This window comes from Ranitomeya variabilis, chromosome 1 (genome assembly GCF_051348905.1).
Source record: "Ranitomeya variabilis isolate aRanVar5 chromosome 1, aRanVar5.hap1, whole genome shotgun sequence".
NCBI classification, from domain to species: domain Eukaryota; kingdom Metazoa; phylum Chordata; class Amphibia; order Anura; family Dendrobatidae; genus Ranitomeya; species Ranitomeya variabilis.
The window spans coordinates 383,117,051-383,135,671 of record NC_135232.1 but is presented as its reverse complement, the minus strand read 5'-3'; the positions used below and the strand labels follow the sequence as shown (position 1 = coordinate 383,135,671).

General features: G+C 40.6%; 1 protein-coding gene across 2 annotated transcripts in view; it reads left to right on the top strand.

The window, feature by feature from the left end:
- LOC143760590 (annexin A1-like) overlaps positions 1 to 18,621 on the top strand; it is a 36,759-nt gene that overhangs the window by 9,480 nt on the left and 8,658 nt on the right. For both annotated transcript variants that reach the window (XM_077249037.1, XM_077249038.1), the window contains exons 7-10: positions 7,317 to 7,396; positions 7,711 to 7,767; positions 12,584 to 12,677; positions 16,348 to 16,443. In XM_077249037.1, coding sequence (XP_077105152.1) covers positions 7,317 to 7,396; positions 7,711 to 7,767; positions 12,584 to 12,677; positions 16,348 to 16,443 — 327 coding nt within the window. The remainder of the gene's footprint in view (positions 1 to 7,316; positions 7,397 to 7,710; positions 7,768 to 12,583; positions 12,678 to 16,347; positions 16,444 to 18,621) is intronic.

Sequence of the window (18,621 nt, the reverse complement as noted above, 5' to 3'; positions counted from 1 at the left end):
AAAGATTATTGGAAAGCTAGAAATGGTTCAAAGGTGTGTTTCACTACTATGACATTAATGGCCATTTCATAGGATAGACTGTCAATATTAGATTGGTGCGGTCTGATACTCAACACCTGCCCTGATCAGCTCTTCTCATATCCGGTGGTGGATGGAACTATACTGTTGCATTAACTGCTGAGTACTGCAGGCCGTCTCCAAATTCATTTGAATATTAGCTGATATGGTGGTGTTCAGCTGTGCAACTGTTTATATTTGGTCATTGGTGGAGCTCAGAACATCTTATCAGTGAAGGTTCCAGTTGTCAGATCCCTAGTGACCTGATACTGATGGGCATGACCTATAGGTTGAAGACTCATAATACGAATAGGCCAGCAATATTATAGTAGTTAAACACCCTTCTATTGAATGGATTAGCTGGTCTCTCTTATAATGAAAGGCTATCAACATCTATTTAGAAACAGTAGTAGTAGTGAGCATATGGAATGCACTATTACAAAAGACATATACTATATCATAAATTAAAAATGGGCTTGCCGAAATGAAGAATTTTTCAAGGTATTAAATGTAGGCTTTTATTAACCAACATGTCTCTGCACCGGACTGGCACCTCAGAGTAAAAAACAAATCTGCAGCAAAGAAAAAGTGGTTGCATCAAAACCCCTACACCAAGTAAGTTAAGTAGAGGAAAAGTAGCAGTCAAAAATAATATAATAATAATAAATCAAATGGGCTAAAAATAAAAATAGTAATAGCAAGGATATAAGACTGTGCTTGTGCCCAAGTGTAAAAGAGTAAAAGTGAGGAAAAGACCACTACTTAGTAAATGAATGGCAAATCATTCGGTATATGATGCACAAAGAACCCTATGTATGGAGATCAATATATGTATGTTATAAATAATGTACTGGTGTATAGCAGCCAAATTAAGAACAAAGGAAAGACAAAAAAAGTGCAATATAGTAAAATGCCTTTATTAAAATATATATACTGTATAATGGGCAACAAATGGCAACAACAGAAGTGTGCCTGTAACTGGAGGTAAATATCTAAAAAATATTTCAGCAAAAATTAGCAATAATTGAACGGACGCAAAGGAGGCAGTATAAAATAAAAAAAATATTATATATAAATAAGTACAATTCAATGGCTAAAACTAGGGGCACTCAGCATTTGTAATGAGGGGTACACAAAAAATGTACCGTATATATAAAATATATAAAAAGGTATGAAAACCGTGTGTTACACTCAAAGTGCAAAAATGGCAAATAAAGTGCACAAAAAAAGTATTGCGTAAATGGTCCGCAAATAATAATTGATTCTATATCTAAGATATAGATATGTAATGCCAAAGTCACAAGATGCTGAGTGCAGAGATGAACAAAGGCTAATTACCTCCTCCTTAATTAGCCTTTGTTCATCTAACTCTGCACTCAGCATCTTGTGACTTTGGCATTAGCCACACTATTCACATATGCCATTGACACTGTTTACATGCACTCTTCACTGTTTGCCTATGAGCTGGCTTCACATCTATTGTTGCCTGTAATACAGGCTCTGTATACTTTTTTTGTGCACTTTATTTGCCATTTTTGCACTTTGACTGTAACACACGGTTTTCATACCTTTTTATATATTTTATATATACATTTTTTGTGTACCCCTCATTACAAATGCTGAGTGCCCCTAGTTTTAGCCATTGAATTGTACTTATTTATATATAATAATTTTTTTTTATTTTATACTGCCTCCTTTGCGTCCGTTCAATTATTGCTAATTTTTGCTGAAATATTTTTTATATATTTACCTCCAGTTACAGGCACACTTCTGTTGTTGCCATTTGTTGCCCATTATATACGGTATATATTTTAATAAAGGCGTTTTACTATATTGCACTTTTTTTGTCTTTCCTTTGTTCTTAATTTGGCTGCTATACACCAGTACATTATTTATAACATACATATATTGATCTCCATACATAGGGTTCTTTGTTGTACCAAGTAAGCTAAGTATTACATCACTGTAATCAGGGTCTTTGCCATTATATGCCATTATATTATGCTGGCATTTTGGTGCCATATGCAGATGAAGCCAATGGCGCCCCATCCTGCCCAAAATCAAAAGAATGGGTCATAGACTAAGGTAACAGGACCCTTAACGCACCTTCCCCTCGCCCTCCGATGGGTTAGATAACAAGCTCTGATGACCAGTTCCACTAAAATTGTTACCTTTTTCACCCCAAAATACCAGCAAAAGTAAAAAAGTGGTGTATTTTAGGGATGTGACTTACAGAGAGTGCAATTTCAAACTTAGATATAGAATCAATTATTATTTGCGGACCATTTACGCAATGCTGGGGAAAAATATTAAGATTCATCCCTGACGTTCTATATTTTAAATGTCAAGCCCAAGGATAGTCATGGAAACAAATATAGCTTAAGTATAGTGGGGGCCGTTCAGCTTCAATTAAGGTGTTCAGTATTTAGAAGATACCCTAAGAGAAAATAAGCAGATCCCACTACAGATAAAGGGATACATTTGATGTTTTTTGCGTCTGCCATCGGACAAATACATCTTGTATAAAACCGTGGTTTTGGAGATGTTTTCATGTAGTGATGATTGTGATTGTCTAACAGCCACAAGACATGTAGCCAAGGGGACTCAAAAATAGTATTCGAGCACACCGAAGATGGTCATTTTTGGTCATTGTATGATGCTCTTCCTTTGTTCAAATACATGTAAATGCTGTCGATTTAGCGGTCTAGTCTATAAATTCAGAGGATATGGTCCAAGCCTTAAAAAATGGAATTGGTTCTACATGGTATAATATTGTATAATTAAACCAGCCTGGCTTCTAGATACTAAATGGGTAAAAAACCAAAGAATGCAAATATCAAAATAAGCAGGTTTTTTTTAAATAATAAAGACTTAAAACGTAACTTTTACTTTGTTACTGCATTAAAATTTCGGACAAATAGTGTCACACTAAGTGCAGGTGCTGACTTACAATATACACAGAACAAATCACAAAACCTTTAAAAACGTCACTGTTCCTGTTACCACTATGGGCCAAATTAAGTCCCTCTGTGGGTAGTAGTATGCTGTTCACCTCCGTTGGTGACTACCATGCCGGGATGGATATAGATCTCCCTCTTTACACACTCTATTAATTCTTTATGCTGTTTTGTTCCTCCGTAAAAACGGGGACTGTAAGCTTTTACTAGTGTGCCTTGGGGTGCCTATCACGGCTCTCCCACGCGGGAAGTTTGGAGTACAGTGAAAATAGATCCTCCTCTATCAGTGCGCAGATTAAATTACTAAATGCACATGACTGTTTAGGACCTTAACTGCTTTAAATGCTGAGTGGGTTAGACATCCCTGTATCAGTGGCTACCTTGACAGTCACACCGTTTTCCCTCAAGGAAATCCTCTCTAGGTGCGTGTCCTACTAGGCCACTTCTTAGGGTTACATAGCACGTCCACCCATCCCCAGTATACTCATCTGCCTGTACTGCTAATCATCCTGGTCGCAGTCTTCCTGCAGCATGAGTTTCTTAAGGATGCCTTTAGCGGTTTTCTCATGTATCCGCCTCACGGTTTCCTATAACTGCTATGCCTCCCGACGCGTTTCTTCCTGAAAGGGTTCATCAGGGGATTGTTGGCATGATACTGGGCAATCACTGGTCTACTCACATGCAGCCAGTCTTTATAGCAGGATGGTTCCGGTGATCATGCTGGCGCACTTCCGGACGCCAGCACCATTTCCGGTGTAGGTACGCGCGCACTCCTCGGAGTCGCGCATTCATGTGATCGGCCTTGTACATTTCCTGGATCTACGTTAGGGTCCTAGTGTGTCAAGGCGCATGCACCATACTGTGACGCGCATAGTATCCCTAGCAATCGAGACGCTTTTGCTCCCGGCGTAACGTCATTTCCGGTTTTCCGGGTATCTATGCATAACATGCTAAGTAAAACGGAGAGGCACACTTGCGGTCATTCTCTGCAAGTACCACAATCTACTGCACTACTCTCCTTCCTTAGATTACGGGTAAACAAAATACCCTCAAGCCACTAAATAAGTATGTACGGATGGATTAGTATCCACAACTCTTTTATTCCATCATGGACCACGACCTCTCTAAAAAATGTGCTGATCGATCGTAAACATTAAACCCAGAGACCCTATTAAAAATTGGACAAAAAATAAGACGCAAGATAGGTTGGGATATACAGAGATAAATGGGGAGCCCTTGTGCCCCCTCGTATGCAAACCTGCTCCTGGGCTGGTGGGAGGAAAATGTGGTTTTTGGTGAAAGGTCAGGCACAGAAGATAACATCGTCAAGTGGCTACGCTACATTGACGACGTGTTTGTCATTTGGAGGGGAAGTGAAGAAGGCTTTGTTTCCTTTGTAACAGGTCTTAATGTCAGTGACCTGGGCCTACATTTCACTTATGAAATGGACAGAACCAAATTACCATTTCTAGACGTAACTATTGAAAAGGGGAAAGATGGACGAATAGCCACAAGTACTTACAGAAAGCCGACAGCGTCTAACTCCTTGTTACGGTGGGAGTCAAACCACCCCATTTCCCTTAAAAAAGGCATCCCCAAGGGACAGTATCTGAGGGTCCGCAGAAACTGCTCTGAGCCTTATGTATATCACAAACAGGCAGATGACCTCAGAGCACGTTTCCGTGAATGGGGATACCCGGACAATGTACTCAAGGAGGCTTATGGTGCATCCCTAATAAAACAAAGGAAGGATCTCCTGAAACCCACCCCAAAGAAGGAAGGGGACCAACAAATGAGACTGATCACTAAGTACACAAATGAAGCCACAGATATGAGAGAAATTCTAAAAAAGCACTGGCCCATTCTCCAGATGGACAGCGATCTGAAGGGAATACTTACCCCGGCCCCACAAATTACGTTTAGAAAGGGCCGCTCGATTAAAGACAGGGTAGTCCACAGCCATTTTACCCTCCCCCTCCCAAAAGTGAATCCAACATGGCTGGGTGAAAGGGTGAAAGGTTGCTACAAATGTGGCCAATGCAAATACTGTGCGTCCCTAAGCCAAGGGGCGGAATTTGTGAGTAACGTGACGGGAAAAGTATACCGCATAAACCACTTCATAAACTGCAAGACTAAAGGTGTAGTCTATAAGATGACCTGTGAATGTGGAGTGGAGTATGTGGGGAAGACGAGCAGAGAGCTGAGAAGAAGGGTGGGCGAACACCATGGAGATACGATCAAAGGGAGAAACACCCCAGTAGCAAACCACATTAATAGAGTACATCAAGGTAACCTAAAAGTTGTAAAATTCATGGGGATAGACAGAATATACCAGCCGCCAAGAGGCGGTGATTGGGATAAGAATATTCTACAAAGGGAGAGTAAATGGATATTTCGGTTACAAACCACCACACCGCAGGGTCTTAATGACCAACTCAGCTTTTCTTCCTTCCTATAAAAACAGGATGTACTAGGGCATCTAGGCTGTAGGGAGAGCCGCCGTTGAGTGGGGGCGCCAATTCGCAGGATTAGGTGCCAACCTCCGTGTGAGGTAGGGATCAGTTTAGGAAGGGTGGAATAGGGCCAGGACAGCTTTCACCCTAAGTCTATCATTTCTAATATTAAAGGTCTGACGTGTTACTCCATGTGGAGCATTTGGAGTTACCCGGTAATTCATACATCTTAATTTATCTCTGTATATCCCAACCTATCTTGTTGTCCAATTTTTAATAGGGTCTCTGGGTTTAAAGTTTACGATCGATCAGCACATTTTTTAGAGAGGTCGTGGTCCATGATGGTATAAAAGAGTTGTGGATACTAATCCATCCGTACATACTTATTTAGTGGCTTGAGGGTATTTTGTTTACCCGTAATCTAAGGAAGGAGAGTAGTGCAGTAGATTGTGGTACTTGCAGAGAATGACCCCAAGTGTGCCTCTCCGTTTTACTTAGCATGTTATGCATAGATACCCAGAAAACCGGAAATGACGTTACGCCGGAAGCAAAAGCGTCTCGGTTGCTAGGGATACTATGCGCGTCACAGTATGGTGCATGCACCTTGACACACTAGGACCCTAACGTAGATCCAGGAAATGTACAAGGCCGATCACATGAATGCGCGACTCCGAGGAGTGCGCGCGTACCTACACCGGAAATGGTGCTGGCGTCCGGAAGTGCGCCAGCATGATCACCGGAACCATCCTGCTATAAAGACTGGCTGCATGTGAGTAGACCAGCAATTGCCCAGTATCATGCCAACAATCCCCTGATGAACCCTTTCAGGAAGAAACGCATCGGAAGGCATAGCAGTTATAGGAAACCGTGAGGCGGATACATGAGAAAACCGCTAAAGGCATCCTTAAGAAACTCATGCTGCAGGAAGACTGCGACCAGGAAGATTAGCAGTACAGGCAGATGAGTATACTGGGGATGGGTGAACGTGCTATGTAACCCTAAGAAGTGGCCTAGTAGGACACGCACCTAGAGAGGGTTTCCTTGAGGGAAAACGGTGTGACTGTCAAGGTAGCCACTGATATAGGGATGTCTAACCCACTCAGCATTTAAAGCAGTTAAGGTCCTAAACAGTCATGTGCATTTAGTAATTTAATCTGCGCACTGATAGAGGAGGATCTATTTTCACTGTACTCCAAACTTCCCGCGTGGGAGAGCCGTGATAGGCACCCCAAGGCACACTAGTAAAAGCTTACAGTCCCCGTTTTTACGGAGGAACACAACAGCATAAAGAATTAATAGAGTGTGTAAAGAGGGAGATCTATATCCATCCCGGCATGGTAGTCACCAACGGAGGTGAACAGCATACTACTACCCACAGAGGGACTTAATTTGGCCCATAGTGGTAACAGGGACAGTGACGTTTTTAAAGGTTTTGTGATTTGTTCTGTGTATATTGTAAGTCAGCACCTGCACTTAGTGTGACACTGTTTGTCCGAAATTTTAATGCAGTAACAAAGTAAAAGTTACGTTTTAAGTCTTTATTATTTTAAAAAAAACTTATTTTGATATAATATTGTATAGCAGCTTACTAAAAGATCTTGACTTCCATTACTGATAATTGTTTATCAGATTCTTTTTAATGTCTAATTGATATAATTATGATTGGCAAACTTTCCAGATCAACTTATTTCAGTGGCTGATATGTCTCTAATCAGATAAATGTATCATGGCAGGCAACAAGTTCCTCTTTACAATAAAACAGCAAGTCTTTATAGAAAAGTTTATTGTTTTACAAGCTTTTGAAACATTGTGTAGCTCCTAATACCAAATATTCATCTTTATGTTACAGTATACAAGAACGATCTGGCAAAGGATATAACTTCTGATACATCTGGAGATTTCCAAAAAGCATTGCTTGCACTTGCAAAGGTATGTGTGTAGTAAGATCTGCATATCATACAGTATAAGGGCGTACAGACCCTAGATCCAGACTATGTTTCTGCTGTCGGGCCTTTAGAGGGAGGTAGCCCAGCTGTGTACATCTGTTACACTGTATTAGTGTACATCTAAATGGCATGGATACATACAGTATTCAGAAAATGCAGTGTGAACCCAGCCATATCTGGAATCATATACAAATTACTTTTATATGGCAATTTTAGATTTATTAGAGAATGTTTTGATTATTACTGTACCCCTAGTTTAGTTGTAACGCTGGTGTATAATCTGTACATGTATTGTAGGGTGACCGCAGTGAAGATACTCGGGTTAATGATGAGCTGGTGGATAATGATGCCAGGGTAAGTAAATCCTTTTTCGTTTTTCTGTATGTCGGTGCTAATAGGATGTAGCTCTGATAGTTACAGAGGTGGCAATATTATGCCCCGGGTTGTGTCAATAGTAGAAGTTAAATAAAATGAGTTAATTATTGTAGTGATGAGTGAGTATACTCGTTACTCGAGATTTCCGAGTATTCTCAGGTGGTCTACGAGTATTTCGGTGTGCTTGGAGATTTCTTTTGTGCTGACACAGCTGCATGATTTACGGCTGCTAGCCAGCCTGAATACATATGAGGGTTACCTGGTTGCTAGTGAATCCTCACATGTATTCAGACTGTCTAGCAGCCGCAAATCATGCAGCTGTGTCAGTACAAACTAAATCTCCGAGCACGGCCAAATACGCGGGAGGACACCAGAGCACACTCAGGAAGACCCGAGCAACGAGTATACTCGCTCATCACTATTAGTTACAACACCTGAGGAAAGAGGTGTTTTCTTTCAATACACAATGGCGTTAAGGAAAGCTAAAACAGAGCAAATGGATTAACAGAAATATGTAAAAGGGACCAGAAAATGCCTTCCTAAATTCAGCTGAAATGGAATGATAGGGCTAATTCTGCACTCAATCAGTAGACAAAGATGGAAGAGAAGAGTGGTATCCAGGAATGTGGTTTATTTGTCAATGCGATTCCAAGTTCCAAACTTCTTCATCAGAACAAACCACATTTTTCTGATGAAGAAGTTTAGAACTTTGAAACACTTTGACAAATAAATCACATTCCTGGATACCGCTCTTCTCTTCCATCTTTTTCTACTGAAGAATTAACCCTATCATTCCATTTCAGTTATTACATCAGCTGCCTTGAGCCTTTTAGTGGTTGTGGTCACACAACCATTCCAGGTGAGTACCATTGCGATTGGTCTCCCCATTCTCACTCAGATAAAACCCTATAGCGCTTATTGTTCTTCCAGTTTTTTCTACCTCCACCTTGATTCAGCAATGCATACTGTGCTCTAAAGTTCCCACTACATCATACCATGTAATTACACTGCCACCTACAGGACAAACATAAAACATACAAGCCAAAGCAGTGGAGTTGTGTAGTTTTAAAAAAAATTGCATACTTCTACCTTTTTTAAGAACTGATTTATGCACAATAATATGAAAGATGTACTTGCAAGTGCTCATACATTTTCAGACTACTGACACTCTATTGTACACAGTGCTAGATGCGATTTACAGGTCCTCATTTGTTATGTACTATACCAGAATTTGGCAGAAAAATCTCCCATAACATTACATAACCCAATAAAAAAAATTATCAACTTAACCATATTACATAAAAAATGACCCAACACATTACATGTCATGGATAAATAATGGCCAAGACCTTTATTATAATTAAACTTACAACTAAGATATCAAACGGTTTCATTAACCTCTTAGTGACCGAGCCAATTTTGACCTTAATGACCAAGCCAATTTTTACAATTCTGACCAGTGTCACTTCATGAGGTTATAACTCTGGAACGCTTCAGCGGATCCCACTGGTTCTGAGAATGTTTTCTCATGACATATTGTACTTCATGATAGTGGTAAATCTTTTTCGATATGCCTTGCATTTATTTATGAAAGGAATGGAAATTTGGTAAAAAGTTTCAAAATTTTACAATTTTCAAACTTTTAATTTTTGTGCCCTTAAATCAGAGAGTCGTGTCACACAAAATAGTTAATAAATAATATTTCCAACATGTCACCTTTACATCAGCACACTTTTGGAAACATATTTTTTTTATTTTGTTAGGACATTATAAGGGTTAAAAGTTGACCAGCGATTTCTCATTTTTCCAACAAAATTTACAAAGCCATTTATTTTAGGGACCACACCACATTTGAAGTGACTTTGTGGGTCAATATGACAGAAAATTCCCAAAAGTGACACTATTCTAAAAACTGCATCCTTCAAGGTGACCAAAACCACATTCAAGAAGTTTATTAAACATTCAGGAAGGAAAAAATAAACACAACTTTTTCACAAAAAATTAACTTTAGACCCAAACTTTTTTATTTTCACAAGGGTATCAGGACAAAATGGACCACAAAATTTGATGTGCAATTTTTCCTGAGTACAACGATACCCAGAATGTGAGGAAAAGTCACTGTTTGGGCACATGGCAGGGCTCAGAAGGGAGGGAGCACCATTTGACTTTTTGAATGAAAAATTGGCTGGAATCGATGGCGGACATGATGTCGCATTTGGAGACCCCCTGATGTGCCTAAACAGTGGAAACTCCCAATTCTAACCACAACCTTAACCACAACCCTACAGTAAGTAACCCCAACACAACAGTAACCCCAACACCATAACCATAACCCCAATACAACCGTAACTCAAACACAACCGTAACCCCAACTTTAACATCTAACTGCAACACAACCCTAACTCCAACACAACCCCAACCCTAGCCCCAACCCCAACCCCAACTCTAACCCCAACCCACTAACTCCACCCCCAAATATGTCCTGATGTTGGCACTAGCCAGCATCACAACTTAGTCTTTCATTGCACATGCCACAAAGTTCAGTAGAGAACGCTGTGTGCACATGTTCGCAGACTATGAAAACATTTAAGGACTGGCAGCCATTAAAACGCAGCTGCCAGCCCATAGACTAGAGAAAAGGTCATTGTGGGCCGTAAACGGCCAGCGGGCCTGAGGTTTCCCTCTCTTGCCCTAGAGTATGCTAGATAAATATATGCCAAAAAGGATATGTTGGGGTTCCACAATGTACAGTACTTGATAGGTATGAAACATATGCTATATACATAAATAAATAGGCACTCTAGACATGGTAACACAAGCCCCAAACATAAAAACCTTAAAGGTCATTCATTCAATAAATAGCAAACTCCAGAAATGTGGACTGAATAGGCCACCATGTTTATTAACGAGGTAACCCAATAATAAATAACATGAAAAAATATGGACCACTCTTTAATCAATTAAATAATTCAACAACTAAACTATGAATCGATTACCAAGTCCATCCAGCGTAGCTGAGTGACATAACCCCCCTTTAACAAACATCATGGCAATGATGATTAAAAAAAAATTGGTGAGGGATAGCACTAATCTTTCTCCAAGACTGACACGGACACCTGCAGTACCAGATATTTATCAGTAAAATTCTTCCTGCCCATGTCAACTCAGCCAATTAAAAAGCATTTGATAATGACATTACAAAGCTGACATCAACCCCAAACCATTACCTGGTGCATTGACAAGTGATAAGTAGACATCTGTGAGCTGATATTAATAGCCTGGGAAGTTCCATTTTTATTGCCCCCTTCCTAGACTATTAAGACCAGATCTCAGCTGTCTGCTTTCCGTCAGCTACTTAATAAAAATAAGCGGAACCACATGCAATTTTTGTCTTCATTTCATTATTAGCTAAATGCATGTACAGTACGCAACACATACTGCACTAATTTTATTTCTTAGCAACATCTTTTTATCTATCTATTTTATCTATGTATGTATTCTATTATATTGTGACAGTTTACACTGTGAATTTACTGTACTCAGCTGATGAATTGTTGGGTTTGCTATGAGATGACTTTTTTCTTGTCCCCATTGACTTACACTGACAAGTCTCGTCTGATATATGCGGCCACTTGCAGCATGCTATGATTTTTTACTGAGTCCGATCCGACCAGAGAAAAAATCTCAAATAACACTGAATCAGCGAATAACATTAGTCAGAGTGCAATCTGATTTTTTATAGGATTGCCCTAGTCCGATTTAGACACAAATGACTATGAGCCCTAATAGAAACATGTCACCACATTTGCATTTTTCACCCACTCTTTATTTTAGCTTCCAAATACTGATGTAATATACTGAATACACTTCACATGTGGCCTTAGGGTATGTTCACACATTTTTTTCCAAACAGACAAACCTGATGTGGTTTTCAACAAAAATCCATGTGAGGAATCCAGGTGTTTTGGATCAGGTTTTCAAGTCTGAGGCTTTTGAAGTGCTTTCTAATGCAGTCTAGTAGTACGTGCTTACAACATTTTCAATCCGTTAACAGACCCTTTGTTTTCTATCACAAAACCGCTTCAGGAAAAAACTCGAAATGGCTCTGCTACCAAGTTTGCTTACATTTTCATGGTGGCTTTGCCAGCATTTTCTTCCTGTATCTTCTATAAAGAGTTGCTGGCTTCCAAATAAAGCCACCAGATGAATGAACAGGTTACTTCTTTTAACAGCCCCAGGGTTTTCGAACCCTCAGGGTATGTGTCCACCTTCAGGATGGCCGGCGGTTTGGACGGAGCGGCAAACCCGCTCTGCCATAAGCTCCGCCCCCTTCTGTGACGCGATGATGCCGGATGTGTTCATTGCACACATCCGACATCATCGCACCCCACACATAGGGCCCTGTGTTTTACCTTGCGGCGCCGCATGTCCGGAATCGCAGGGCTGCCGGGTGCGTGTTACCACGCATAGTGGAGACGGGATTTCATAAAATCCCCTCCACTATGCTGTAACATCTGGATGCTGCGTGTTTGACGCTGCGGCTCTGCGCAGCATCAAACACGCAGCGTTTCCTGAATGTGGAAACATACCCTAAAGAGGTTAAAAGGAGAGTCATTAGCTGGAACATACGCACAGCAATGTAGTTTTGACATTGCTGTGCATTATGTCCATTTTTTGCAGCAATTCCACCTGAAAAAGACGTGATGTGAACATACCATAGATACTTTGAAGAGGTTTTAAAACTTTTTTTTTTACAAGATTTTGACTTTTTACTTAATTTTCCTACTTTTCCTAGGCCCTGTATGATGCAGGTGAAAAGAAAAAAGGAACAGATGTTTCTGTGTTCATCAATATTCTTACAACCCGCAGTTATGGCCACCTCCAAAAAGGTGAGTTTTCTAGGGTGAAGTAATCTGCTAGCAGACTTTTATATAACTAGTTAATAGTGATGAGCGAGTATACTCGTTACTCGAGATTTCCCGAGCATGCTCGGGTGTCCTCCGAGTACTCGGATGTGCTCGGAGATTTCGTTTCTGTCTCCATTGACGCATGATATTTCCTAACAAACAGTCAACCCCCACATGTGTTCAGGTTGTCTAGCAGCCGCAAATCATGCAGCTATGGTGACACAAACTAAATATCCGAGCATGCCCAAATACTCGGAAATCACGCGAGCATGCTCGGGAAATCTCGAGTAACGAGTATACTCACTCATCACTACTAGTTAACTACAGATCAAATGCAGAAGAAAAAGTTCATTCTTTTTTTCACATAGAAATTTGTGTTTTATGCTGTTTGCCATGAATAAAAGTAGACACTTAGAAGTGTATAGTGTGCGTGTGTTCACATTTAGCAGACCTGATGTCGACTTTATGCTACTTAAAATATATCTCATCATACATGCTAAATGGGCTGTTTCTGCAACAAGCGCATGGATTTTAGTGAATTATAATGAGATGAATAGCACTGGAGTCTCCAAAAAAATCTGCCACTTAAGATCATACCTTAAAGTGATGCAAGTACTGTACATGTAATATAAGAAAATAAGAAAAATGTTCAATGTCAAGGACTTGTAGATCATATTTACACATGTCAAATTCATGACGCTATGGACACAAACCTCCTCAATAATCCCCAATAGCAAGAACCAATTTCTTAAAATACATAGCTGGGATTGCCTTTTATTATGGAGGGTTATTACATATCTCACTATAAAAGCATAAGACAATGAAGGTAGGCAACCCTGGTTATATCTGCAGGAGCCCGTCAAACATGAACCTCTAGGATTTTTTGCTGAAAATCAAGTTACCCTTGATTTTTGGGGTTTTCTCAAGTTTGAAAGTTATCCGTTATGCTTGGGATAAGGGATATCTTACCAACAGTCGTTGCCTCCAACAGCCATGGCCTCCAGCAATCCTAAAAACTGTGGTTCTGAGGAGCCCTGGCTGAAAGGGAATGTGATCGATCATGTTTCCGCAGCTCCATTCACTCTTAGGCTGGAGTCACACACAATGTATAAAAAATCTGTCCGAATTTGTCTGCTGAGAATCGCACAAATGTTCTCCGTATGGTGATCCGTATGTCATTCGTGTGCAATGCCAGGATACGTTTTTTTCTCAAAAAAGTATCCTTGTGTCATCCGTATGGTGAGATTTTCTCACACACTTGCAAAATGAGCAAATAATGGTTGAACCAATTTCCTGTCACCTGCCCAATGCCTGAGAATTTCTCGCAAGTTACATGCGTGGTCCGTGTGCTGTGCGATTTTTTTTTTCTCGCACCCATAGACTTGCATTGGCATTCTCGGCTGAGATACACGGACAATCGCAGCATGCTGCAATTTCACTCGCAAGTATAATACGGATGAGAAAAAAAGAATGATGGGAGCTGCCCCATAGATTAACATTGGTCCGAGTGCTATGCGATTTTTTAGCACTCGTCCGTATTACGCTGTAGTGTGACCCCGGCCTTAATGAGAGCGCATGAAATAGCTGAGCTCTGTGCTTCCATTAGAATGAATGAAGCAGGAGTGCACATAATTAACCACCACTTCATTCAGCCTGGAAGAGCCCTGCTTCTCAGGATCTCAGGAGGGGACGCGGTGGTCAGACTTTCAAACTTGAGAACGTCCTTTAACACTGGATAACTGTATTGCTATATGTCACTTCTATGCAGTATTATCCTCTTTGGGGGAACCAGATTGTATGAGCTCTATTGAAAGGTCATGTGAAAAGCATTTAAGTGGAACATTTCACTTTGCAAACAGTCTTGATTAGGGATGGGCGAACCTGAACGCCTGTACCAAACACCTGGTGTCTGTGCACGGACCCCGAACACAGACTTTTCCATGAAGTCTGTGTTAAGGTATGTGCACACGTTGCGGATTCTCTGCGGATCTGCAGCCTTTTTTTGCATGCAGAAATGCTGCAGATCCGCAATTGATTTACAGTATAATGTAAATCAATGAAAAAAAACAAAACGCTGTGCTGATGGTGCGGAAAATTCCGTGCGAAAACGCTGCGGATTAAAAGAAGTAGCATGTCACTTCTTTTTTGTGGATCTGCAGCGTTTTTGTACCCATTCCATTATAGAAATCCACAGGGGTAAAAAATGCTGAAAATCCGCAGCAAAACCGCACAAATAAACGCTGCGGATCCGCACAAAAAATGCGACAAATCCGCAGCTGTGTTTTCTGCCAAGAGATGCAGAATCCGCACCAGAAATTCCTAAGGCTAATCCGCAACATTTGCACATAGCCTTACTGTTCAGTTTTAGCAGACCGAACTTCTGTCGTTTCCCACGCTGTCATCAGTGTGACAGCTCAGGAAACACTGGCTCTCATCTGCAGTAAGTTCGTTACTGCCGGTGATAGCGCTGCGGTTCCCATGCTGTCACACATATGACAAAGGTTACTGCCGATTACAGGTGTCGGCTGATGAGAGTACTGCTCTCATCATCTTACATCTGGTCTCACTCATAGCAGCGAGAGCAGGCAAGGCTGATGAGAGTACTCACCAGCTGGAGCCTGTGCAGTAAATAAATAAGTAAATAAATGATGTGGGGTCTTTTCTATTCTTGGTAACCAGAGCAGGTAAAACCAACAGCTGCGGGCTACAGCCCCTATCTGTCAGCTTTATCATGGCTGGTTATCAAGAATATAAGTGTCCCACACCGTTTTTTTTTTACAATTTTAAATAAATAATTTTTAGAAATGGCGAGGACCACCATTTTTGACAACCAGCCAAGCTAAAGCAGACTGCTGGGGTCTGGCATTCTCAGACTGGGAAAGGACCATGTATATTGGCCCTCCTCAGCCTAAAAATAAGAGCATGCATCCACCCCAGAAAAGTGCATCATCAGCCTCACCTGCACTCGCTGCTATGACCGAGACCAGGTGTAGGATGATGAGAGTACTACTCTCATCAGCCAACGCCTGTGACCGGCAGTATCCTTTTCACTGCCAGTCATCTTTATGACAGCATGGGAACCACAGCGCCCCTGTCGGCGGTAACTTGAAAGGTTACCACCTATCAGAGCCGGTGTTTTTTGTGCTTTCACACAAATGACAGAATGGGAAACATCGGATGTTCGGGTCCCCCATTCATTTGAATGGCGTTCGGATTCCAGTTCGGGTACTCGAACTGAACACTTTTAAAATGTTTAGCCGAACCCACCGGACCCAAACATCCACGTGTTCACCCATCACTAGTCTTTATAGAAATTTTTAACACTTTTATGTTTATGACCTAAGATCTCCCTCACACATTTGTATATTGGTCAATATTTTATGTCAGTATTTAGCATCAGTATTTGTAAGCCAAAGTCAGGTGGGATCTCAAGGATATGTTATCAGATTAACTGGTTTACCAGAAATGAAATAGAAAATTAAAAAGAATCTCTGATTTGCATTCTGTGGGTTAAATTAATAAAACTAATGTTGAGAGGTTTACATTTTTATTATATTCTGTCTCAATGGAAGATTTTCAATATTTGTTCTCTATATGGTGTTCTTTGATGCATTTCTTTCATCTGTTTCAATTGGGAATGTTTAAATTGCAGTATTTCAGAAGTACACAAAATACAGCAAACATGATGTGAATAAAGCATTGGACCTGGAGCTAAAAGGAGACATTGAAAGCTGCCTTACAGCCGTTGGTATGTACTAAAGGGTGATCTACTAGGATAGAATATTGTAGATCTACTAGGATAGAATATTGTAATCACAATTGATGACTAAATGCGGTTATTCAGCCCTTTACGCATAGCGCATGGTGGGAAAAAGAGCTGGAGTGACAGAGGCTTCAGATCTTCTGCCTCTTTTGCATATCAATTCAAACACTAATTTCATGTCACAGACTAGTATAGATTCCAGATGTACAGTAAACCATACCTGACCCTATACTTTCCTCACAAAAACAACCCTATCTGTAGCCCCAACACAATACTGTGTTCTCAAGTAAAAGTGACCAGACCTAATGATTAACTGTTAATGATTTACTTAATTTTTTCCCCACAGTGATACGCACATAAATCACAAGTACCTGCATAATAGTTACACATTTATGCAATTCTCCATTGAATTTGGTTTCACAAAGTGTGGGCCAAAAATGAGAACCAGTACAGTATAATCATCAATACAGAAATACACATAGAATTATGTCTGCCGCATAGAAGTACCTATAATATTGTACCTACAACCCGCAAAAATGTCTATGCAAATCAGAAGTCACAAGGCAATTACTACTACAACAGTGGCAATATCAAAGTGCTAAGCCGTAGTGCTCAATTATACACAATGTTTATCTCCTTCATGGTCATGCATTGCTGTCTACTCATCTAACATCAGGCTCTGAAAAAATAAAAAGCAATACACTATGCTTTGCTCTTACTTAGACAAACCCGGAAATTGCCCTTTCCAACTTTATTCTGAAACTGGAAATGTTTAAAATACCAGAGTATTTAGGAGTATTTTAGAGTGTCTAAAGCATAGAGCCTACTAGACTAATGGTGCACACGTACTTTACCTATACGTAACTGGCCACTCTTAGACTGCAATTTGGCTGGTAACGTATGCAGCAAGATGTACACTGAAGAATGAAATATCCATTTGTTCTTGTGAACTGAAGAGGTTTTTATAAAAATTACATTGCTGAGTTTCTTATAAGCACTTTGCAATTTTAACCATTGAATAACTTCGGACAACCCCTTTGAACACCATATCATATAAGGCAATGCCATTAACTCCTTCCTGACATGCGCCGTATAAATACTGCTCTGCGGGAGCTAAGTTCCTGCAAAGAGAATTATATAGATGGTGCAGGCTCATGCTGAGTGCCGCCACAATCAAATGCGTATGTCAGCTCTGTATGAGAGCTGACATCTGGCACCAATGCCCACAATTGGTGCTATCACTGATTGCGGGCGTTTTAACCTCTGTGACGCCACTGTCAATAATGATAGCAACATTGTGGGGAACTGCAGAGAGAGGATGCAATTGCATTGTACCGATGGTCTCTGTGGTGACCCCGAGCCGATAGATGGCCGCGGGGTCACCCAGGGACGGTGACCTGTCAGCTCATACTCCTAGCACAAGCTGACATGCCTCCTCCCTGCATGTCAGTCGCTAATCTAATGCTCTGCAATGCAAAAGCATTGCAGAGTAGTAGATCAGCGATCTATCAGTGTGAAAATGTAAAATCTGGGGCTAAAACTAAATTGGTAGTAAAAATATAATTATTTTTTCTTCACTGCCCAAGGGTATAAAATTCAGTGACGCACCTGTGTTGTCAATATGATCATTTCCCCCCTAGATTAATTCATTGAAAGGTGTAGTTTGTAAAATGGTTTCACTTATTGGGCTTCTGCTGTTCTGGCATCTATGAGGCTCTACCAATATGACATGGCCCCCTCAAAACAGTCTTCATTGTATCATTGTACTCTATATTAGCTTTCTGACCGAGCACTCCGCCTTTCAGCATGTGGTGGATTTTAATTGCAGCAGGGTCCTACCTACCCATAAAATCAGACTTGGAAGAGAGGTATTCACATCTACCCAGGATTTCAGACTTCAGTCTTAGAGAGGTATTCACATTAGACACGTTAGGACCCATCAGTTTTGAGACCACTTTGTTGTTGGTTGCTGGGCATGCATGAATTGGCCAAATTATGTGCTAAGCGACTCATTTTTTCCTAGTATCCAGAAGCAGTATTGCTATTCATATTTCATATATTTCACATTGACTTTCTTTACTTTTGACTTTTTTGGTTATTGTATATGAAGGTAGCTGCTCCTAGTTGGCATCTGTTCACATTAGCTTGGAAGTGCCATTCAGC